At 34.7% G+C, this 26,877-nt stretch overlaps 1 protein-coding gene across 1 annotated transcript; it reads right to left on the bottom strand.

Annotated features, from left to right (window-relative positions):
- Positions 1–738: 738 nt before the first annotated feature.
- On the bottom strand, positions 739–7,625 carry LOC150038711 (phosphoglucan, water dikinase, chloroplastic-like). The gene is made up of 6 exons (XM_090309789.1): positions 6,726–7,625; positions 5,826–6,591; positions 2,958–3,044; positions 2,751–2,882; positions 1,624–1,749; positions 739–1,506 (listed from the first exon to the last, which is right to left on the bottom strand). Exons 1-6 carry the CDS (start codon positions 6,935–6,937, stop codon positions 1,288–1,290), a joined length of 1,542 nt encoding a protein of 513 aa, XP_090165915.1. The 5' UTR covers positions 6,938–7,625; the 3' UTR covers positions 739–1,287.
- Positions 7,626–26,877: the final 19,252 nt, after the last annotated feature.

Genomic DNA, 26,877 nt, shown 5'->3' with positions numbered 1-26,877 from the left:
GAGAGAGTGCATAATATGAAGAATATATTTGTTTGACCCCATTCTCATTCTAAAAAAAAATGTGAATTCTAATAAAAGCACTGTCAGCCCTCATAACTACTTAGGCTGTAAATGTGAAAGTTCGCCCTGATGATATTTGATCTCAAAGATTTGGCATGGATCACTCTTGATCTTTTCTGTGAAAAAAATTATCTGAATTCTGTACATGTTTCATTTTCTTGTTGCCAGACATGACATTGTTATAGCCCTAAGTGGCTAGAGGAGATAATCCTCCCAGAATCAAGCTTTAGAATCTTTACGATGAATCAAGTAGTATAAGAAATGAGAGGGAACTCCTATGTATAGGGAAGTAACACAAAAGATAGCAAAAAGGGTATTAACCTAATTTACCCTAATTTTGTGTTAAGCCTCCCATTATCCACGCCTATGTTAGAAAGGGTAAGAAATGGATTTCTCCAGATGGTTGGTTAGTGAAAAGGGGCCACCATACAAGGGAGGGAAGGGTGGTCCAAGGTGGTGGCCTATTTATGTTTTTTTTTTTTTTTTTTTGGGATAAAGAAACAATTCATTGAATAAAATAAATATGGTAAACCCTTACACAACTGACCTATAGGTGATTACATGAAATCTCTCCAATTGGAAAGAAAAAAAGATAAACTATAGTGACCAGTGAGTAAAAGGAGAGAACCATAGATGGCCTATTTATGTTGCTTTCCGTTATTTGCCTTTCTTTAATGATTTTGTTATATTTTGAGTAGAGTGAGACTCTTGGGAGAGAACCAACCCTCTCAGTTTGGCTGGAGGATATTTTGTTAATGAAAGTTTGTCCTCCAGTGCCTTTCCATTGTAATTCAGCAAGAGCTTCATTAATAGAAGGAAAGTAAGGAAAATTACCTTACATTCTCCCTACATAAACTTCCTAATACATTGTTGTCCTCTATTACATCCATGAGATAAGGGGAAGATATGGCAAGCACATACCACAATCAAGGAAAAGTTTTTCAAGTATAATTTAGTTGTTAAAGCTAGAGTTTTACTCAAAGAGGAGGATCTCCAAGTTGCTTGAGTTACTTTAGATATTTTACTATATTTTCTTAAAGTATTAAATACTATTTCTATTTCAATTTTCTAACTTCTATCAAATTGGTGTCAGAGCATCGGTTTTAGCCATAGATGACAGAAATCTAAGTGGCTTGAATGCATGTAATAGAAAGAAATATGCCAACTAATCCATTTCATACATATCACAGTACATGTAGCACATCAAACATAAACATCTAAGAAAGCCTAGATGAAGGAAGGCAAGTAATGGGATTCTTTATCTGACCTCCCAGCATTGAAGAAATCTTTCAATTCTTGGTAGAATATTTTGAACTGCTCTATAAAGGCTTCACTATATTCTCCAGGGTTTTTGGTTATCCTTGTAAGCATTGCTTCTGTGGCAATTAAGTCCTCTGGACCAGCATTGCGATGAAGCTTGTTTTGTATTGTATGTTTGATTTCTTGCTGAAATGTGAAACTTCAATAAAAAACATAGAAACCGTACACTCTAATGAACCAATACGTATCACTAGTGAAAGAAAAATCCATTTCACTGACATTTACAGGTCTTCAGTGTATTACCTTGAGATCATGAGGAATATCATTCCGATGAGCAATATCTCGTATACGTGTTAATGGAACAGATGCAGTAAATTCTGATTTAAAAGATGGCAAACATGGATGAATTTTTCGGACAATGAGGGCTACCTGAATATGAAAAGAAAAGAAAACAGTTTTTAGCTGAGAAAAGCAAAGTCAAAAAGCAAGAACAGAGTCAGTAATTGAAGCATAATTAAACTGTGAAATGCCTACCAAAAAAATGTAAAAAGTGATGAGTATATGACTGGATGCGAGTGTTAAAAGGTCATCAATGCCTTTTCTTTCTAATAGAAAATGGAGCTTTCATAAATGAAAGAAAACAAAAGCCTAGAAAAAGAGAAAACAATACATAATCTTTTCTTTTAACAGTGTTTCATTGATGAAATGAAAATCACACATTTGTTGTGTGTAACTTAACAAAATATCAAATTTTTACTATCCAAAAAGAATAATTTCAGAAGTACTATTTTTCAAAATATCATTTATTTTTAATCAATAATATGGTTTTTGTACAAACAAGGTATTGTTTTTTTCCTTTTCCTTTATTAATTTGAGTTAGTTCAAAGTCATTTTCTATTTTTTAATTTTTCTTTTAATGCTATGCTAATTTGGTATCGATTTTGACAAAAAACCAACGCAAACCAACCAGCTTACACCTTAACCCAAACACGCTCCCTTCTAGATTGCACTTTGAACTGGGAATTTCGTTTGAGCCCGTTTCAAGGGCTCAAATGAAAAAAGGCCCATATTAAGGTTTTTTTACCTTTTGCTTACATCATCACATGGTAAAATTACTACAACCCTCTAAAGCACGTGTGGTGGCCCTCGACACTCAATCCTCGCTACTAACTCTTGCCCCTCTCGATCCTCAATCTCACTCTCCCTATTAGTGACACTTGCTCTCACTCTTGTTCTCATTACTCGTTCATGCTTGATAGTTTTAAATTTGGACAGACATATAAAGTTTCATTTCTTCTTTCTTGTAATGTATGAAACGGAAAATAGAGGGTAAAATTCACGAAATATTATCCTCCAAGTTCGAGAAATAGAGGGTAAAATTTGCGAAAATAGAGGGTAAAACAAACAAGTTAGTAGTAGAAGTAGACCACCTGGGGAGAAATATCTTTCTTGGAGGACAATCGTTCTAATTCACGAAATATAATCCTAGAAATTTCAGCATGCCTATTTGGCCTGTGATGACCTCCATCTTCAAAACAAGGGATTTGGCCTGTATTTATCCACTGAACAAGAATGATTTTGAGAATATAGTACGGAAGAAAAAAAATTGATAAATAAAACAATGCATTGAAGAAAACCTTGAGGTAGATAGCAGAATATATCAATGACTCCAGGCAATCCTCAGTATGCACATTTTCAACTAATAATTCACGCACAACTTCAAGCTGCACAAGTAAAAGTAGGAAAATATATCAGGAGTATAGTTTTTGATAATTTTGTCAAAATGAAGTTGATGGTAAATTCTGATCAATGCCAAAAATACACCAATGACTCTCTTTTCATTTCAATTTAGGGGTGGATTATCAACTAAAAGTCTGCTTACAGGCTTAGCCTACTACGCTGTTGCTGGATATACTGGATTAGCCAGTTTGTTAGCGGCTTAAAAGAACCTTTTTTTTTCCTTTTGAAAGAAACACTTATCGTTGATGTAGCAAAAAATTATAAACAAAATCCAGTACCAATTGAAGTTTACAAGAAGCCATCCTAATTAGTGTTAATCACCGAAGGCATTGTCTATAGAGACCCAAAAAGAACAATAGAACTTAGTTACCCAGTTCTTTAACTTACTGTCGCATCAAATAGTCTTTCCTTTCCAACCATAAGCTCCTTATTCAATTGCATTTACCACAGCTTTCGGCTATTTCTTTAAGCTTCGAGTGTGACTGCAGGCTAATTGAAACTTTATAGTTTTAACCCACCAACTTGCTCAAGTACAGCTATCATAACCAACACAAACATCAAGCATCCATAACCACAGATTTTGACTATACCTTTAGGTTTGGCCAAGATATGCCCCTCATCCAAGCCAAGCCAACTTAGCGTCTCCTAAGCCATTGCAATCCACTGTGTCCCCAGCTTGGCCAGAAGAAAGATTGGCAAGATGTGCCACTCTTCACCTGCTTGAAAAGGCCAAGCCAACTTAGCGTCTCCTAAGCCATTGCAATCCACCGTGTCCCCAGCTTGGCCAGAAGAAAGATTGGCAAGATGTGCCACTCTTCACCTGCTTGAAAAGGTAGGCTCAGAACTTCAACGTAACCTTCAAACTATAAGTCAAGCTGGCACAGATTCTTTGCCTCTTCATTATTAATCAAAAACTTGGTACAAACTAGTTCCTGTGATCAAGAACCATTAAGGCAGAAGTTTCACACAGTCAAGCTACATCCATATCTCTTTCCATCAAACTAATGATCACTCCATTCTATAAATAATGCTTCCGTCCCCAAAGAAGTCAGCTATGCAACATCAATCTCTAAACTCTCTTGTCATCGATCCATAAAAACTGAAACTCCTCCATTCATTTGATCGTCAGAGTTCCTTTAGCAAGCACCAATCACCATAAATACGTGATCCAAATCTCTCAAGCCTCTTCTGATTTGCAGATGACCAAAACAGTCAAAGTAGGCCCAATACAGGCAACGTCTCTAAGAAAAACTAAGTATTCATCTCGTTCATCAATATTCATCTTGTCATACTTTTCAGATTCTAGCAATCTCATTATACCACCATCCTTTCAAACATACCAGAGCTTCCAACCACCAAAATGTTCAACAACCAACTACCTTGCATTTTCAATCTAAAAGGAGGTGTCGAGCATCATTACTCATAATCCAAATGATTGTTACCTAGGCACCCCAGTCAGGTAAGACTAAAATGGTAGTGCTCTTTGAGACATTGTAAGAAATGTGCAGTCATCTAAACGCCTTAGAAAAAGAAATCTCCTCTCTTTTTTCCTTCCTTCCATTTAAAAAGCATTCTCAATAATAGAAATTCAAAAGGAAACATCGTCAAAACCCATCTAGCATTGTTGAAGGAGACGCCATGAACCACCATCAAGACAGGCTTGATCCAAGCACTTGATCTACTCAACTTAACTGTATGACCATTCTGGTAGAAGAAAATCACTAATCGAAGAAATTGCAACATCCTCTCAAAAGTCAAATGCATGAGTCCAAAAAGGCCATGCAGGATGATTCTGCAGACTTCCTCAAGTGAACGTGTCCTAGAGCAAGAATGAGATGACCAATAAACAGTTCGAAAAGATTGATGTATGAGGCAAAAAGAAGTCAGTCATCAATACCATGACATGACCAAATTCCCTTTCATCTCAGCCATTAGCAGGACCGAGCTAACTCCAAGGTTCTCTGCTCCGAAATTTAATTAGCTCTAACATGGGTCAAATCAAATGACCCTATAACCATCTTGTCAATTATTGTCAATAAGTAGCACTCCTTGCATTCCTTTAGAAGGCAGAAATGCATTAAATTGTCTCCATCTTCACTAAAAGCTTTAAAGGCCCAATACTCCCTTGGTTCAACCACTTGAAATAGGATTATATCAAAGATTTCATCACAATCTATATTCTATTCTAAAGTTCTACTAAGGTATTTTCTTTTCTTTTTTTTTTCATTTCAACCGAGGTAACAATATCTTTCATCGAAATTATGAAACTCTTTATTTATATAAGAGGAAAAACATTGTAAAATTTTTATTTATTTTATATTTCTATCATGCTTAGCAATGTTTAGTCATACCATTTTTTTTTTAATTTGTAAAATATTTTTAATTCAATTTGAGGATTAGGCTTATACTGCCTCGCCTACGGAGAAACCTCAATGCTGCCTTTTGCCTTTAAAAACATTGTGTTGACCAGCATGATTAGTCTAACTATGCAAAAGAAACCTACTTAGATCGCCTCATTGTTAGATTATCTCTCCTCCAAATTCACATAATTACAGTGACTGTTTCAGAATTTTCATCACCAAAAGGTGCATCAGAATCACCAACATATCCAACACTCCGTTAGAAGCCAGGTTGTTTTCCAAAAAAGAAGAATAAAGAAAGAAGAAACGAGATAGACTAGAGAAAGGCATAAAGATCATGAGACATCCACATAAATTAGCTAAACTCGATATAAATGAAAAAGAATGACGGGTCTGATAAAATACCTTTCTCCGCCAATTCCTGGCATTTTTATCTCCTTCTACCAACTGTAAAGCTAACCCCTCAAGACCAAAAGTGTTCCAAATCCTCTCAGATTCTCGGTTGTGATGTTCATTAGATCTCATAAATGAGATTTCCTTCCCTTTCCACTGCCCAACAAAAGGACTGGCCTCATCTTCAACCAAAGATCCATTGCCAGCTTCAACATCCTTGTCTTTTTCATCTCCTTCGTTGGTCCCCGTCACATCAAAAGGCAAGGCTTCATCTCCTTTGTTGACCCCTTTTCTATCCACTGGCAACATTCCATTTCTTTCTTCGATGATCTTCGCATCCACAGGCAACGGTCCATCTCCATTAATCTCCTCTCCTTTCAGTGGCAACATTTTCTCTCCTTCACTAACCTCCTCTACATCCAAAGGTAACATTTCCACAGCCTCCCCAGTTTTATTCCATTGATAAACTAAGCTAAATTTCCCTGCCTTAGGCAGCTGGAGAACCCGGTTATCTCCAGATTCCCAGACCACACTCCCATCCTTCCCTAGAATGACAAACTTGAATTCCACTCGTTCATTCCCTCTGAGCTTTAAATCACAAACCCACCCGTCCTTACTCCAATTCAGAAGAGTATAATTCTTCCATGAACCCAATTCTTCAGTCGACCCTAGTATTACTACAGACTCCCCAAATTCAACTTGGTGGGCCAACCTCACCTTCAGAAGGACCTTCCCGCCACTTCCCAGTTTCCCAGTCATCTTTTGCTCTTCATCTTCCCTGTTAAAGCCCAACACCATTTCGTGATCAAATAGCTGAAATATTTGGGTTAATCGGAAGAACCAATAAAAGAAAACCTCAAAAGAATCAATCCTAATCAAAAGAAAAAAAAGAAGAAAAACTGCCCACTTAACCTGATAGTTTCTTGAGAAGCAGAGGAAACCCCACAAACGATCTGCCTGTTATGATTACAAACAGAAGAGAGAAACCCAAGTTGGGAAAAAATAGTTAAACGAAAGGGGTTTTTCCCACATTGCAGCTGGTGATGGCGGTGGCAATTCAAAGAACATGGGAGTGGGAATCTGTTAGAAGTTAGAAAGCAATTGGGAAAACGAATGGAAACCATTATTCCTGAAAGGAGAGAAGAAGAATCACTCGTATCACTACAAGCATTCCCAATTCAACAGGACTGATTGCTTCAAGAGAGAGAGAGAGAGAGAGAAAGAAAGTGAGATTTCAGTCGATTGATGGTACTTCCAAGTTGCCAATGAATGGAAGATATTTTAAAATTTATGAGGTAATCAATCCCCAGAATGAATCCCACCTTAGCCACGTGAAATTAAGTAGAAATACGAAACTGATAATAATAATAATTATGCTATCTTTTATCAGAATTGAAGTAAAAGACAAGCATACACAAGACAGAGCTATCAGCCAAAGAGGAAATGAAAAGACTCTTCGAAAATCCCAAGCCGTCGGTCTACTTCTTCTTCTTCTATAAGGCGACGCATGTGCTCAGACGTTGCTTTTCCTTTGGGTGATGTCGTGAGGATGATGATGAAGAAGCAGCTATCAACCGCAGAAACAATTTACAGCAACCTGCAGCCTTCCAGTCATCTGTGATCTGATCTCTCATATGAATTGGGAAAAAAAACACCTTTTTGGAACTTTTTTTTTTTTTTAATTTTTTCCTCGTGTTGGCTTCTCTTCTTTCAACCGTATTTTTATAGAACTTTTAGCAAAAGAAGGTTTGTACGTGATTTTGGCTGTCGTTCGACTCGTTCCCATGTAGCTCAATAAAGTTCTCAAGTTTTTTACTTTTTACTTTTTTATTTTCTTATGAAGAATGTATTATATTTCAATTGGAATGAGCCAAATTCGTCCCAGATCCAACTTTAAATTAGGAGTGTATATAGATTGGATTGGATTGAAAGATTTTTTAGACCCAATTCAATTGTTTAGTTTGTAAATTTCTTCTATCCAAATAACTCTTAAAGAAGAATTAGAGTGTATGTCACAATTTGAGACAAAATAAGAATTATAGCAACTCATGTGACATGCACATGGCCACAATTTTCGCCACAAATTTCTTAATCCCTGATTTGCCCTTGCCTTGTTGTAGATGTTGTTGTTAATGAAACTACAAATACCAGGTAATTCCAAAATAGAAAACAGGGTCGAGATACGGGGTAATTATTGATATTTGTCAAGGACAACTGCCCTCCTAATTTTGCTCATGTAATTAACATAATCTCTATATTTTATTATTACTTTAGATTATATTTAACGACTTTTCGAATTTATCTTACCTTAATAAAATATCCATATTTTTCTACTAATTTTATATTTGAAATATCCATATATTATTAAACTTATTTTATTCATATATTTTATTCAAATCTCTATTTTTTTTTTTTCATAATTGTATACATACATTTTTAATGAATTAGAGGTATATTTCTCACATTTTTAATAAATTAGTTGTATATGCTATTTTTTATATTATTTGAACATATTGGGAAAATAAATATCACTTCCTACAAAAATGGTCATGTGTTGATTGCAGAATTAATTGGATGGTTGCTCCATACATTGTCATAATTTTTGTTACTTTACAAATGTTTCATCCATTTAGGCTTTCTTTTGGTTTCTTTTAACAACCTTAACTTTACAATTAGGATTTGATTTGACCAATTGATTAATCAATATTTAATTTGTTTATCACCATTTGGATTTTAATTCATCTTTAGATTTTATATTATTTTATTCATTTTTTATTATTCTAAATTTGGATTAATTTTTTTAAATTTTAATTAGGATTTTATGGAATATTTTATACATATAATCATTTAATAAACTGTATATTTCATTTAAATTAAATCCTTTTTTGTATTTTTTAATTACCTTTTATTCATTATCATCTAATTATATTATTATATCATTAATTTCTCTTTTTGACAAACAAATAAGTATTCACTTTTGCAATCTTGTTGTTTTGCCTCTATAACGTTAGAAGGTTTTTGTGGTTAATGAAGTTATAAATACAGTGCAATTGTTGAAGCTTATGAAAATAAAATTATGAATACAGTGTAAATTAAATTATGAATACTAATTGTAAATAAACGAACTCCTTTTCTAATTTTTCTCCTCGAATTATATTTGAATTTATATTTTATTATCAAATTAGATTTTATCTAACTACTTATCGATTTTTTAATTAGAATAAACAAAAACTGTTTTTTCTCCCCAATTTATATTTGAATTTATTTTTTATTATCAAAATTTATTTTATCTAACTAACTTTTGATTTGTTTATATGTCTTTTGATTTGTTTATATGTTTGTTACAAATTCAATTGTATCTAAATATTCTTTTTTATTATTTTATACATATTGTTATCAAACTAAGTTAATCTTCTTTTTTTTTTTTATATTTTCGATGTTTTCAATTTTTCATATACAAACATATAAAAATGGCTTGTTGAATCTGAAAAGAAATATAAATGGGAATTAAATTTTAAAAGTTTGAAACATGTGGGTGTATATATATATATTTTTCAATTTATTATTATTATTAATATTAATATTAATATTAATAATAATATTATTATTAGTATTCTTATTCTTATTCTTATTATTATCATCATAATTATTATTATTTATTAAAAGAAGATAACAAAAAACCCTAAATCTCATCTTCTTCACTTAGCTGTCCCATAATCTCAATTTCTCTTTTGCAATCTCATGTTTCAATCATTGGTTCAACAACTTTTTATTGAATTTCATCATCTTGACTAGCTTTTAATGACCACCCTCACCAAATTTCTGACCTTTTTTTCACTTGCACACATGTTTTCTACTTTTGTTTCTACTTTGAACATCATTTTCAATAATGATGTTCTGGGATTGATAGTGTTTAAAGACGGCTTTCAAGATCCAATGAGCAAAATGGTCACATCGTCATGAAGTTGCAATTTCTTCACATATTCACCTTCTGAAATGTTTAGATACTATGTATTTGTGGTTTTAGAATATATAGGTAGAGTGTAATTGTGGTATTCGTGTTGTTTTTGAAGCAGTGTATCTCTGCATTTTCATTTGTACTTAATTTTGTTGCTTTAGGATAGTTTTGTCATTTACTAATTAGTATTTTTTATTATATAAATTCGTTTTGTTATTTTTATAATTTTGAAACTTTTTTGTCATTTTTTCAAATGAAACTTTAAAATTTGTTTTTCTACCCAACCCAACCATTAAATATTTGGGTTGGGTTGATTCAGGTTAATCGGGTCATTTACTTAGAATTTCGTTATAAAAAGAATAAAACATAAATATATAAAAATTCGATTTAATTATTTTCATATATTGAATTAAGATTGACAACTCAATTTCAATTTATATAGTGGAAAAAGTGCAAAGTAACTACTTTTAAGAGTTGTTGAAGAATAAATTATTAAAAAAATATTTGAATTAAATAAAACTAAAATTAATATATGTATAAATATTGTGTTATAAGTAATAAAAAATATATTTTAAAGTTAATAATAAATTCGGGTTGGTTTGGGTTATAGTAGGTGAACCTATGAACCAACCCAACCCATAAAATTTTCATTTATTTGAACCCAACCCAATCCAAATGAGTTGATAACTCAACCCAAACCGCAGGGCTGGGTTGGGTTGATCGATTCTTTTGGGTCATCCAGTTTTTTGAACACCCCTTCTTTAAACCTCAAAATTGAATTAGGCTCGTGTTGACAAAGATAATATATATACAAAAAGAGTCTAAACATAATTCAGTTGACATAAAATATGTATTATAGACTAAAAAGCATTTGAGTTTATATTGAATAGAAGGATTTGAACTTTAATCTCTTCCTTGATAATATATGGAGATTTTCAAAAATAGAAAAATAAGGAAAACTATTTATACAAAATAACAAAATTTTAATCTCCTTTTGATAGAGATTGATAGAAGTCTATCAATGATAGAAACTAATAGAAGTTTATCATTAATAGAGGTGGATAGAAGTTTGTGTCTAGCCACACACATATATATATAGCTCTCTTTTTTTTTTTTTGTTATTTTTATAAATAGTTTGATTTTTTTTTTATCTGTGAAAAAATTATACAATTTTATATATACTAATTTGCCGTATATCTTCTTAATTTATTTAGTTTAATTTTACAATGACACCCACGAAATGAAAAAGAACAACATCACTGGTCCCAAGTAATGAAAAGAAAAAAAAACACTTTAAATAAGTGAAATATATTTATTTTTGGCTCAACAATAAATAATAGTTAAATGATCATCACGATGAAATTGTAACATCTAAAACTTAAAATTGAAAATATGGATTGACACATGCATATGAGGCTCTCTTCATACGTCATGCAAAATATTGAATTGCTTTCAAATTAAAAATACTCTTTTTTTTCTTTACAATATGTGAGATTGGTGATAAAATCTCAGATTTTAAAGTTGATAGTACAAATTTATACCAATTGAATTATATTCATATTGACAGATTAAAAACATTTTATCATACTCATACTAGTTGAACTATGCCAATAGAAGGATTGTTATCATCTCAACTCTCATTATTAATATAATATCAAGTATATAACATTGGGTGTATCAATTATATATTACCGTTATTTCAACTATTTTTGTTTGGCGTATCAAAACTAAATTAGTACTTATTTAGAATGAATTTCAAATAAATTATCAGCTTACAGTAATATTTCAACACCCCATTAAAATATACAATTCGATTATATCATTAGTGTATTGTTTTAGGTAATTACATAAACACTTTATGTTTATGAATTGTAAAAATATGTGTCTTGCTAAATGCTAAATTTGAATGTTGTGTTCATGGAGTTTGAATGTTGGAGGGAGAGGGATTGAATTGTATTTATTCATCAAGATTAGATTTGGTGTAGTTTGGTTATTAGAATTGTTTTGTAAGACTCATTAAAGTGGTATGCATTTATTCATGAAGGTTAGATTGGCCAAGTTTGATTCCTAAGCTTGTGGTTCTTGTGTTTTTGTTAGCTTTGTTTTAGGTAATTATATACATGTTATTTATGTTTATGAATTGTAAAAGTATGTCTTGCTAAGTTTGAATGTTAGGGGTGAAAGAGTTAAATAGCATGCAGCGAAAGTATCAAGGATCCATAAGCATTCAAATTCACTAATTTTGGCAGAAACTAAAGCATGATTTTCTAAAAAGAGGGTTTTAAGATCATACCTTTGAAGAACTCTCCAAGAATCCGATTGTACAACAACAGTCTTCACCAGAAATCACCGTGAACCACCTCAAAGCCTTCCCTACTATCCTCTTGGAGCTTTAGACAGAGTTGTGAGACTCAAGAACAACTTGAAATGGTGAAGAACAATGAAGAACTCACAACAGCTGGACAAGAAGAACAGTTTCTTCTAACAGAGACTTTCTCTCAAAATTTCTGCATTTTTTTTTCTTAAATGACTCCAAACTTCCTTATATATTACAGATGAACATGCAAAGAAGTGAAGTGTATGGCTTGCAGCTCATGCTTGGAGAATTAATGAAGAGAAATTAATGGCTTTTGTGTGAGCATGAAGATGAAGGTAATGGAAAAAATTCATTCTCCATTTTGTGCAATATGCAAAATCCAATTTCTTTTTTCTTTTAAAAACATAAAATGATTTCAAAACCATTTTAATTGAAAAATGATTTTCTTAAATTAATTTCATAAATTAATCTAAAATATTAATTAATTTAATATCAAATATTAAATTAACTTTTGCACAATAATCATCTTCATATATTTAAATCATATTTAAATATATATTCTCTTGTTCCGTTTAATTTGAACGTTTCAAATTAATTTCTCAAGCTACTCTAAAACTTATCCATTTACGAGTTAGTAAGGGGACCTTAGCGACCTACAGATCATGGGCTCCAACGATTCGAGATTAATCGGCTAAACTCATTAGTCCGATCTAACCCCCATTCATTAAATAATGGGACACTCCACTATAGCCCATAGTTGAACTTCCTAACCCAGCCTCCCAGATCCGCATCAGCGAGTGTTGTGACGACGACTAACTTGATTGAAAATAATAATTTGAATGTAATGACTCGGAAAAAGAGAGACTTTAGCATCGCATCTATCGACCGGGCTAATTGCCCCCGTTGACTCCCTTTTCCTGATCTACTAATTTTGCATAGGCCTCTTCCTATCTCTCAGTATCATTCCCTATCAGAACCAAGCAACCTTCACCTGACTAGAATTCGCCATGATATACCTGATCCATGCATAATATCATGAAAAATGGATACAAATTTTTCCTATAAAGCAAGTAGGAGGTCAATCAAAAAAGAACTGTTAATCTCACTGTAGATATATTATGTCCACTTAATAACCATAATCAGTAAGTCGATCCTTCATAGGTTGTTCGTAATCACAACTAGGTTAAAATTACCGTTTTACCCCTGTGAATACATCTTATTCCTTAAATTCCTACTGATCCTCTAATGAACAATTCTGATTCATAATCTCTTATGAATCAAATCCTTTCTCTATCATGAGTCTTGGGGTTGATGCCTTAAAGTCTCGTGTCCTATAATTTGTAAACAGTTTATACGAACGCTTGTGTTGTATAATATATGATATTTACTTCATATCTTATATTTTTGCCCAGTTGCTTGTTTTATTTGTTTTACCACAAACCAATAAACATAAAATTCATGGTTATCTGTATGTGACTCAAGCATGTATGTAGTGACATACAAGTGGATCATGTCTTGAGTGATAACCAAAATGGTCTGTAGTATATAGATATAGGAGGGAAACCTTATCCTGATAATGCTACGAATGTGACCCACTTTGTGGAATGGTCACAAGTGTTGTGACTTGTCACAGATGGTCTGATCTTGATCATTCGTGTTGGGGACATTTGAGTGGGGGCGTCCTATACAAAGAGTTTGTATAAGACCTGACCACGAAATGTTAACGTCTCGTTATATAACACTGTTCATGACCGAGACTTCACTTCACTAGGATGACCATAGGTAACATGACCTCAATCCTGAGTGAATTGGAAACTCCTGCCATTGAGGGCGGTCCTTTGATTTGTATGGGTACGAATGGCTAGGTCGTCAATTCAAACCTACCATTTTGGAGATTCGTCTGATTTGGGAGCTAGGAACTCAACTACACAAGATGGAATTCACTCATTCCCCGAGGCAGGGGTAAGTAGATAGATAACTCCCTTAAGGGTTGATTCCGAGACTTGAACGATGTGGCACCACATACCTTCTCTTGGCCCAAGAGGTGTTCACACATAGTTGGACTATGTTGTATTGTTCATTAGAAGAATCAGTAGTACTTAAGGAGTGAGATGTAACTACAGGGGAAAACGGTAATTTGGCCCAGTTGTACTTACGAGCATCTGTGAAGGGTTATCATACTCATGATTGGTTATATCCGATGGACACAGAAATATATTTGTGGTAAGAAGAGTTTAGCTATTGGTCTTTAGTGGAATGTCTGACAGTTAATGGATGGTGGATCTCGTGGCTAAAGAGTTTAGTCAGCTATTCACGGACCGTTGGAGCTTCGAACTGTTGGGATTGGTGTCCTAATTCTCCCGGAGTCTTGTTGTTTTATAAAGATACACATTGTTCAATGAATAAAATAAGTGTTATTTAATTCTAACATTTACTCATATCCAATAAACAAAGCTTCTTAGTTATCTTATGTGAACTTAAGTATGTATATGTGATATACAAGTGGATCATGCCTTAAGTGATAACCTAAATCGGTTTGTAGTATAAGGATTAAGGTGGAATACCTGGTCCTGGTGACACTATGGATATGGCTCGCTTTGTAGAGGTTTGCAAGTGTTGTAAACTACAGATGGTTGATCCTGACCATTCGTATGGAGACGTGGAACAGTGTCCTATACAAAGAGTTTGTATAAGACCTGGACCACGAGATGACTAGACTTTGTATATAACACCGTTGATACTAGAGACTTGCATCTCACCTAAACGACCATAGGTGACACGACCTCAATCCTGAGTGTTTTGTGAACTCCTACCTTTGATGGCGGCCCTTTCATTAGGATGGGTGAGAGTGGCCAGATTTCCAACTCAACATGCCTACCTTTTTGGGGACTTGTCTGATATGGGAGCTGGGAACTCAATCCACAATATGAAACTCACTCCTTTCCCGAAGTAGGGATAAGTAGAGAGATTGCTCCCTTAAGGGCTGATTCTGGGGCTTGAACATAGTGGCCACAACTTCTCTTTGGAAGAGAAGACTCAGTCATAGTAGGACTATGATTTATGTTCATTAGAGGGATCAGTGGTACTTAAGGAGACAGATGTAACTACAGGGGCATAACGGTTATTGGCCCAGCTGTACTTACGAGCGATCTGTGAAGGGTTTTCGCACTACTCATTGGTTAAGATGGACACATAATATATCTGTAGTGAGGAGAGTTCAGCTGTCAATCTTTAGTGGAGTGCCTGGCAGTTAACGGATGGTGGATCTCGTGACTAAAGAGTTTAGTCAGTTATTCACGTACCGTTGGAGCTTCCGATCTACAGGGTCCATGAGGTCCCCTTGGTAGCTTGGATTCATGTTGAAGGATCAAGTTCTTGGTGTTATTGACAAGAGGTATTTTGATTATATGTGATATAATCGGTATGATGTATGAGATACATCTAGTGGAGGATTGATGTAAATGAGATTTACATTAAGTACCATGGAATAGAAAAAAGACTATGGTTTATATGTTTCATGAGATGAAATATTAAAACTATAGGTTATAAATATAGTATGATAAGTTAGTTATCATTTATATTTATAATGATATTGATTATTAGATAATTAATACTTTTTCTTTTAAATAACCAAATGTAGTGGGTGGTTATTGATCATGGTAACCGTGAGGTTTTAAAAGAAAATCGATTTTCTATTTTGAAAAATGAGGTTTTTACAAAAGTTTGAAAAAGAATTTGAGTTTTCTCTCTGGCGAAAAGAAACTCATGGAAGTCGTCAAGTAAATACAGATTTACTAAATGACGGCTAGGCTAAGTAAATGATCGTGCAGGTGCTAGCTAAACAATCGTGCAGTGTTTACTAAACGATTGCGTAGCTTTGCTAAACGATCGCTGACCCAAGGTAAACGATTGTGTAGAATCGACCGAGCTAAACGATCGCATAGTTTTTGCTAGATGATCGCACAACTTTATCTAAACAATTGGGCATCGATCTATACGATAGGTCTCCGACTTTTCCCACTTGCCCAATTGTGTACACAATCTGTCTTTTCGCCCTTCGTCTGCCTCACACCAAGTCCGAACAGAGCCTACCCTCTGGATTCTCACATCGAGAATACCAAGGTCGCCTTGTTAGTGGTGTCAGACTCAACTCGACACCGTCGAGGTATTTCGGAGGTCGTTCATGGTACTGTAGAGTCCGTTCGCTGTTACAGAGGAGTTCTGACCAGGAGATCGTTGAGGACGAGTGCGAAGTGTTCATGCGATGTTGCAGTCGTATATGTTAGCTTTAGGGCTTCAATCAAACCAAGTATTTTGATGATAACAAACTCATATTTTTTGTACTAACATTTTCAGTATTTCAGAGTCACTATCTTGTAGAGCTCGAAAAGACAATTCCAACGCAATTTGAATCGCTCAAATCGGAGTTCAAATGAGAAAGTTATAAGCAAAAGAAGATTGGAGAGGAAATCCAACGTGACAGTGACACGTGGCACCTTGCTGACATGGCATTCGACGTGGCGACTAACGTGGCACAAAACAGTCAATATTGATGATGTGACACTCCAACCAGTCACTTTTTGTTGATGTGGCAATGATGTGGCACATGATGTGGCAGTGACGTGGCGACCGTGGACGAATGAGATAATGACAAGTGGCGGTCACCCAGCTTCACGCGCGAATGCACGCGTGCGCCGCACATGCCTGTGGTTTCTTCACAGAATGCAGCGCGTGACACTCAGTCTTCTCCCTTGTGCGCGTGGTGCTCATATCATCCGACTATTTTTTATTTTCATTTTTATTTTCTTATTTTCCTTTAATTTCTGGATCCAATTTTTTCCAAATTTTCTCAAAATTCTCACCAAATTTTAGCCTTTTCAAATTTGATTTCCTTCCTAAATTTTCATCCTTCAAATCCTTTTTATTCTCCAAATCTCAATAATTCCAATCTTTCAAAATTCCTTTTCAAATCCTTTCATTTTCTATTTTTATTCAATCTCCACCCTTCATTTGCAATCATATCCAATGGCCAAAATTTATCCCCCTCACCTATAAATTCGCCTTGATTTTACTCTTAATTGATACACCAAAGCTATCAAATCTTAAGCTCTCAATTCTCTCTACTCTCAAATTCTTGTCCTTCTTGCTCCTAAATTGGTCTAGAGTTATTTTTGTGAGTTTTTTTTTTTTTTTTTTTTTTTTTTTTGTGCTCAACTTGTGTATTTAGCCTTCAAGAAGTAATATTGTGAGGTTTTCTTTTAATTTTTGGGAATTGTATTAAGGTATGGGTATACCTTGGGTTGTGAGAAAAAGAAATTGGTTTGATCCTGAACCAGTAAAAAGGATCTTGGGTTTCTCTTTAGCCTAAGAAAAAGAGGGTCGTGTGTCAGTTTGGTCCTCACCTACAAGAGGATCACTTAGTGAAATACCCAAGAAGGAGTCTTGAAGAGTGGAGTAGGCAATTTGCCGAACCACTATAATTCTCAGTGTTTTCTCTTCCTCTCTCTTTTTTATTTCTAGTTTTCAATTTTTTGCTTCTTGTCTTAGTTATTTTTTAATCTTTCCTAATTGCATGATTTAATTTTTAGTGTGTTATTTAAATTTGTCCTTGATTAAATTGTCTTTAAATTTGAAGTTATCATAGCTTACATAATTTAAGTTTTGTCTTGCATAAATTTTCTTTAATCAAATTAATGGGTTAACTTTATTGAGCATTGTTTGAAGATAAAATTATTTTTTAAAAATTGATAGTCAACTTTATTCACCCCCCTCTAGTGTTTCCTTTAGATCCTACAGTATAGTTTGAGCGCTCGTGGTTGTTGTGATCGATCAGAGTGCGCATCGGAGCGTGGAGACATTTCTGCCTTTGTTAGTACAGTTTTTCCTTCTGTACTTTTGATGTATATGCTGTAATTTCTTTGTAGATTTATATAACCGTTTGTATTGAAGTCGACTGTAAATGTATTGTTGATTCATGATTGTAATTTGGAATAGTCTTGCTTCCGCTGCTCATGGAAATCTCGAGTGTCGATTTCCTTTACGAACCACAGGTTTATTAGGTCCCCTAGGTAGCTTGGATAAAGTCGAAAACCAGTGTTTGGGTTAATTTGAAATGTTCAAATTGACAAGAGGAAGTTCGATTATATATGATATAATTGGACTGGTTAATTATATATGATATAATTGGCTAAATGTATGAGGTACATTATTTTGGAGGAAATAAGATATAAACATGATTTATATCAAGTAGAGAAGAAAATACTATATTATATATGTGATATCAAACTATAGATTAAAAATATAATATGATTATATTTATTAATATTTTAGTTGGTTAATTATATGATAATTAACCCAAAAATCACGTTTGGACGTGGGTAAGTGGGGCAACGTCGGTTATTGTAACCGATGAATTAAAATGAAAATGGTTTTCATTTTGAATCGTCATCCAAAAAGAAAGAGTGAGTGCGCGTTGGTAGAATCCTAAGAGATCGCTTAAGCATTTCAAGAGCCTATACGATAGCCGCTTAAACGATCGTCCACCTACACCTAAACGATCACACACTATTTCCTACACGATCGCATAGCTTCTCTAAATGATTGTATAGTGTGCCGATTTTGTTAAACGATCGTATACCATTTCCTAAACGATCATTCAGTAAAACCTACACGATCGTGTAGCTTCTCCTAAACGATAAGCATTTTTCTATGCGATAGCGTCTTTTTCCTTGCCACTTGTTTATCGCCTACACGATCCGTGTTTCCTCTTTCCTCTACCAAATTCACTAAAGACCATGCTTTGGGTTTTCACTTCGAGAATACTCGGGGCTCTTTTCTGGTGGTGTCGTCTCCACGACGTTCGTGTTCGTGCGGTTGTTCGTGCTGCTATAGACGATGCTGTGTTGGGTGTTGGTAGATCGTGTAGAGGGTTTCGCTGCATTGAGTTCCGAAGTTTGAAGATTGTTTTCAACTAGTATGACACTCTCTTCCTTGGTATATCTTGTTTATAGCATGTCGTTAATTAAGATTTGTTTGCATAACTATGCGTTTGAATGTATATTGTTGCATTTCAGTCACTGTGAGTTCGGAGTAATCCAAACATGCTCATGGAACTCTTCGGTAAGATATCCTTCAATGAGAAGGCGGGGCCCCGATCGTTAAAGACCTGGAGTCAATACTTAAGAGAACAACCTATCTGTTAACCCTAAATAGAATAGGAGTGAATTCCATCTTGCAAGGCTAGGTCCCCAGCTATTCATCCGGCCTTATCCCCAAAATGGTAAGTTATTGAGCAATGTTGTTGGACTACTCTCACCGTTCGTAGATCAAAGGATAATCCCGAACAAACAAGAGTTCATAGCTAGCTCAGGATTAAGATCGAGTTAACCTAGGTTACATATTAAATGAAATAGTCAGTTTTAATAGTAAACGGTCGTTATAAAAAAAAGTGACTATTTTCATGGTCCATTCTGTATGCAAACTCATTGCATAGGATGCCTCCACTCTCATGTCTCAACATGAACGATTTGTCGATCATATCGTTTGTAGCACCTTGAAACTTTTTGAACAACTACAGAGTGAGCCACATCCAATAGTGTTTCCAGGATGAGATACTCAATTTCATCCATATACTTATTAGACCATTTAGGCTATATACTGTCAAATTGATCATGTTTATGTCACTACATAAAGTTACAGCATTTAGACTATAGTAAAAAATGCGTTTATTGGATTTTCATAATAAGATACAAAATCAATAAGTCAATATTATTGATAAAATAGAATGTTTAACATGAACTGCGAGTTCTAGGACATTCCCAACAGGAAGAGGGGTGCTTGAATTACATTTATTCATGAAGGTCAGTTTTGACATAGTTTGGTTATTAAGATTGTTTTGTAGGACTCATCGATATGGTATGCATTTATTCATAAAGATTAGATTGGCCAAGTTTGGTTCCTAAACTTGTAGTTCTTGTGTTATTATTGGGAGAGGGAGAAGTACACAAGTGTTGTTTATGTTTATGAATTGTAAAAGTACGTGTCTTGCTTAGTCTGAATGTTGTATTCATGAAGTTCGAATGTGTACGTGTGGGGGGAGGGAGAGGGAGGGATTGAATTGCATTTATTTATCAAGGTTAGATCTGATGTAGTTTGGTTATTAGAATTTTTTTGTAGGAATGTTTAAAGTGGTATGCATGAGGAAGGTTTGAAATCATTATGGATTGTAAATCAAATTTAAAACGATTGGATTAATAAAGTGTGTAAGGTGATGTAAAACTTTATTGATTACAAAAAAAAAAAAAAAAAAAAAATTGAATATCCAGTAGATTATTATAAAAGAAATTGAATATACAATAAATTATAATAAAAAAATTGAATATACAATAAAATGAATATATAATAAAAAAAAAATTGTTTATTGTTCAATCCCTAACTATCTGGAGCTCATCTTAGTAATGAAGGACACTTCCTTCGATTATGTCCTAACTGGTTACAAAATCCACATCGTTGTCGAGTGGCTGGTTCTGTTCAATTCATCTCGTTGTGATAATGTGAAATTTTCGGTCTACCAGGTCTTCTCAACAACGATGGATCAGGATGTAAGACAGACATATTAGGGTGCGTGATCCAGTAATCTTCATGCGGTACAGGTTGAAATTGAGGAGAGTAACATTCAGCATATGTTGACAATTTGTAGTAGTCCTCAATAAAATATTCGTAGTTCATGTTAAAATATGAGCAAACGGCCATAAAATGCGAGCATGGAATGCCGAATGCTTGCCACTTGTTACCTGAACAGTATCGCTTGGTATGATGGCTTGTTCGAGATTACTAAGTATGAAACACCTTAGAGAAATTGTAACACACGAAGAGGTGTATTTAATTTCAGATTGACATGCTGGTATAATTGTAGCAGTGAACAACCCAGCAAATGGTTGGACAGGACCGAAATGTCACCATCGTTTATGTTTATCGTGTCAGGTGTCAGTTTCAAATTCAAAAGTTCAACAAAGCAATTGAAGATATCAAAGGAATAAATCAGAGCTGTCTAAGTTTTTTTAACAACATTAATTTAGAGCAATGGACTCAAGCACATGATGGAGGATTCAGATATGGGTGGATGACGACAAATCTATCAGAGTGCATAAATGAAGTCATCAAAGAAGCTCGAATGTTGCCTATAAATGCTCTTGCTCAGATAACATTTTTCAAATGCGTGAACTATTTCGAGAAAAGAAGAGCAGAAATAAGGGATGCATTGGAGCGTCAAAATAAACCAGGACCTGTTGATCCCAATGTTTTGTACGACCAGTCCATTCATTGATCATATGTTGTATAGCGAGATTGTACTACTGGAGAAATATCTTGCAGACGTCGAGAGGTAGGATTTATTCAATTGGACTGGCATCTGATCACAGCCTTGGTCGAGAGATGGAGGCCCGAGACGCATACATTCCATATGTCTGTTGGAGAGTGCACTATCACTCTACAAGACATAGAAGTGTTGTTGGGATTACCTGTTGACGGTGAGCCGGACACTGGAGTGATGTACGATGACTGGTTAGAAGTTTATCAACTGTACCTCGGTGCGACCCCACCTCCCGACAAGATTAAAGGATCGAGGTTAAGTTTAATATGGTTAGGAACACAATTTCGTGAGCTCACAGATGATGCAGACGAGGAAACCGTCATAAGATATGCGCGAGCATATATACTAAAAATGATGGGTGGAAGTCTGTTTTCAGATAAATTAAGTCATTTTGTTCACTTGATGTTCCTGCCACTGTTAGCTAACCTCCATGATGAGGGGCGGTATTCGTGGGGTGAAACATGCTTGGCATGGTTGTATAGACAACTATGTAAAGCAACAAGACTTGAGGTTCGAAAGATAGCTGGGCCTCTCATACTTTTGCAACTATGAGCTTGGGAGCGATTTCCAATAATGGCTCCACAGCTACATCATGTTAATGACGCTCAGTTAGTTGGACGAGTCTACGGTTCTCGATATGTTGTTTTAATTCAATTTAATTTTTATATCACTGATCTAGTTAATTTAAATTCTAAATTATCAATTTAAAAATTTAGGTGGAGAGACAAATTTTGTGTGACTAGGACAACCACACATGTAGTCAACCAGTATAAGTACATGTTTGATCTGCTTCAACCTGAACAGGTACATTACACTAAAACTAATTGATTATTTTATTCACATTTTTATTGTATTTGTCTTTAATATTCTCCAATATAATATTTTGTGTTTCAGGTTATTTGGGAGCCATACAAAATTATTGTGCATACTTTGCCTAATTTTTGTACGAATGGTCAAAACATATGGTGGACGATGAATCCTCTCATATGTTTTCACATTGGTGAATGACATCTTCCTGATAGGGTGACGAGACAATTCGGTTTTCAGCAGGATGTCCCATCGCCTTGTAATACTGAACCCGTACTGCATGATATTGATCTAAGGATTGAAGATTGGTCTGAAAAAGTTGCACATTTGGTAATGCAATGGCACTATCATGCAAGGTTTATTGCAGTGAGGGTTTCTCTTGAACAATTTGATACAGATGTCACTCCAGAATATATTCATTGGTATAATAATATCACAAGGCGCTATGTCACTCATCCGGAAGCAGCCGTGGGTCATTTGGTAAATGAATGAATATTATCTATTTTTTTAATTTAAATTTATTTTAAATATTTTCTAACTGTTTTATAATTCACAAAGATCGAACAACAGTAGACTCCGTGAGGTTGCGAATGATCCGAACCAGGTTCTTGCTATATGTAGTGACAACCAAAGCTATATGGAGGAAATTCATTATATGTACGATATACCTATTGTTTCTCCATCAGCTCTTAGACGTAGAGGACCTGTTCGGGAAGAAGATGAGTTTGATGAGGTTGTACATAATGTGGAAGAGTTGCCCCCTATGACGCAGACGTAGAGTCAAACTAATTATGTTAGTTCGATGATGATGATGCCAGCATTTGGTTCAGGACATTATGACTCAGAGGCTGATCCTTCGTCTTCATATGTGCATGGACATGGTAGGGGTCGTGGTGAGCATAATGAATATTTATATTATGAAGCGCCTGCAGAGGTACCAGAGCAACATCAAGAAGAACCCGAGCAACCTCAAGTTCGAAATCGATGACGATAACCAGCTCGAAATCGACGACGTCCGCCTTGTGGGACACATTGATTTTTGTAATTATTTTTATATAAATGAGATATTTAATTTACATTTTTTTTTATTTTTATGAGTTATTATTTTTTTAATTTATTCTTTTTAGAGTTTAAATAAAATAATAAATATTTTTAGAATTTTTTTTATAAAATGGAAAATTAAAAAAAAAAAAGAAAGGATTAGAAAGAAGAAGGTGGAATGTGTAATAATTAAAAAGGAAAAAAAAAAAAGGAAATTTGTACAGTATTCTCGCTCTTTCAAACTCTCGCTCTCTCTCATAATCTCGCTCTTGAATTTGATTGGGAAGTTCAATAGCAAAAAGAAGGAGATTCATTAGCTCATTATTTAGTCAGACTTGCTGAGATGACAGAATCCGTAGAAATTATTCAACAAGCTTTGGAAGGAATTCTAGGCGGACCTTATGAAAATTTAGAAATACGATCTTTTGATAGAAGAAGGTAGGGAAAATTAAAAGGATATTGCCCTTTTAGAAACTATTTAGGAAAATATTATTGTTTTCAAACTATTTGTAAAAATATTGTTGTTGTTGTTTTTTTTAAATAAGTCGAGGGTTGAAAATTCGACCTACATAAGTCGAATTTATAACCCTCGACCTTCATTTCACTTGTACGTCAAACTTTTAACCCTCGACCTTGCCCTTCCTAACATTATTATTGAGTCTGTTTAATTATCATTTCGGAGACCTTCCTCTATCAAAAGATCGTATTTCTAAATTTTCATAAGGTCCCCCTGGAATTCCTTCCAAAGCTTGTTGAATAATTTTTACGGATTCTGTCATCTCAGCAAGTCTGACTAAATAATGAGCTAATGAATCTCCTTCTTTTTGCCACTAAACTTCACAATCAAATTCGAGAGCGAGATTATGAGAGAGAGCGAGATTTTGAGAGAGCGAGAGCGAGAGCGAAATAGCGAGATTTTGATAGAGAGCGAGAATACCGTACAAATTTTCCTTTTTTTTCCTTTTTAATTATTACACATTCCACCTTCTTCTTTCTAATCCTTTTTTTTTTTAATTTTTCATTTTATAAAAATAATTTCTAAAAATATTTTATTATTTTATTTAAACTCTATAAAGAATAAATTAAAAAAAATAATAACTCATAAAAATAAAAAAAAATTTAAATTAAATATCTCATTTATATAAAAATAATTACAAAAATCAATGTGTCTCACAAAGCGGATGTCGTCGATTTCGAGCTGGTTGTCGTCATCGACTTTGAACTTGAGGTTGCTCGGGTTCTTCTTGATGTTGCTTTGGTACCTTTGCAGGCGCTTCATAATATAAATATTCATTATGCTCTCCACGACCCCGACCATGTCCATGCACGTATGAAGACAAAAGACCAGCCTCTGAGTCATAACGTCCTGAACCAAATGCTGGCATCATCATCATCGGACTAACATAATTAGTTTGACTCTGCGTCTGCGTCATAGGGGGCAACTCTTTCACATTATGTGCAACCTCATCAAACTCATCCTCTTCCCGAACATATCCTTTATGTCTAGGAGCTGGTGGAGGAATAATAGGTATATCGTACATATAATGAATTTCCTGCATATAGCTTTGGTTGTCACTACATATAGCAAGAACTTGGTTCGGATCATTCGCAACCTCACGGAGTCTACTATTGTTCGATCTCTGTGAATTAAAAAACAATTAGACAATATTTAAAATAAATTTAAATTAAAAAAAAATAGATAATATTCATTCATTTACCAGATGACCCACAGCTGCTCCCAGACGAGTGACGTAGCGCCTTGTGATATTATTATACCAATGAATATATTCTGGAGTGACATCTGTGTCAAATTGTTCAAGGGAAACCCCCACTGCAATAAACCTTGCACGATAGTGCCATCGCACTACCAAATGTGCAACTTTTTTGGCCAATCTCTAATCCTTAGGTCAATATCATGCAGTACGAGTTCAGTATTACAAGGCGATGGGACATCCTGCTAAAAACCGAATTGTCTCATCACCCTGTCCGGAAGATGCCACTCACCAATGTGAAAACATATGAGAGGACTCATCGTCCGCCATATGTTTTGACCATTTGTACAAAAATTAGACAAAGTATGCACAATAATTTTGTACGGCTCCCAAATAACCTGAAACACAAAATATTATATTAGAGAATATTAAAGACAAATACAATAAAAATGTGAATAAAATAATCAATTAGTTTTAGTGTAATGTACCTGTTCAGGTTGAAGTAGATCAAACATGTATCTATACTGGTTGACTACATGTGTGGTTGTCCTAGTCACACAAAATTTGTCTCTCCACCTAAATTTTTAAATTGATAATTTAGAATTTAAATTAACTAGATCAGTGATATAAAAATTAAATTGAATTAAAACAACATATCGAGAACCGTAGACTCGTCCAACTAACTGAGCGTCATTAACATGATGTAGCTGTGGAGCCATTATTGGAAATCGCTCCCAAGCTCATAGTTGCAAAAGTATGAGAGGCCCAGCTATCTTTCGAACCTCAGGTCTTGTTGCTTTACATAGTTGCCTATACAACCATGCCAAGCATGTTTCACCCCACGAATATCGCCCCTCATCATGGAGGTTAGCTAACAGCGGCAGGAACATCAAGTGAACAAAATGACTTGATTTATCTGAAAACATATTTCCACCCATCATTTGTAGTATATATACTCGCGCATATCTTATGACGGTTTCCTCGTCTGCATCATCTGTGAGCTCACGAAATTGTGTTCCTAACCATATTAAACTCAACCTCGATTCTTTAATCTTGTCGGCAGGTGGGGTCGCACCGAGGTACAGTTGACAAACTTCTAACCAGTCATCGTACATCACTCCGGTGCCCGACTCACTGTCAACAGATAACCCCAACAACACTTATATGTTTTGTAGAGTGATAGTGCACTCTCCAATAGACATATGGAATGTATGCGTCTCGGGCCTCCATCTCTCGACCAAGGTTGTGATCAGATGCCAGTCCAATTGAATAAATCTTGCCTCTCGATGTCTGCAAGATATTTCTCCAGTAGTACGATCTCGCCATACAACATATGATCGATGAATGGACTGGTCGTACAAAACATCGGGATCAACAAGTCCTGGGTTTATCTTGACGCTCCAATGCATCCCTTATTTCTGCTCTTCTTTTCTCGAAATAGTTCACGCATTTAAAGAATATTATCTGATCAAGAGCATCTATAGGCAACATTCGAGCTCTTTTGAGGACAATCGACACGATAAACATAATTTTTCAATGAATTAAATTTATACTTTTTATTGAAGTTGCTGACGATATGTCGTAAGCAGAAACGATGGTGACATTTTGGTCCCATCCAACCATTTATTGGGTTGTTCACTGCTGCAATTAACCAGCGTGTCGATTTAAAATTAAACACACCTCTTCGTGTGTTACAATTTCTCTCAGGTATTTCATACTTAGTGATCTCAAGCTATCATACTGAGCGGTACTGTTCATGTAACAAGTGGCAAGCATTCGGCATTCCATGCTCGCATTTTATGGCCGTTTGTTCACATTTTAACATGAACTACAAAGATTTTATTGAGGACTACTACATA

This window comes from Benincasa hispida, chromosome 1, assembly GCF_027475165.1.
Source record: "Benincasa hispida cultivar pf3 chromosome 1, pf3_genome.v1.1, whole genome shotgun sequence".
Lineage (NCBI taxonomy): Eukaryota > Viridiplantae > Streptophyta > Magnoliopsida > Cucurbitales > Cucurbitaceae > Benincasa > Benincasa hispida.
This window is presented reverse-complemented; position numbering and strand designations above follow the sequence as displayed.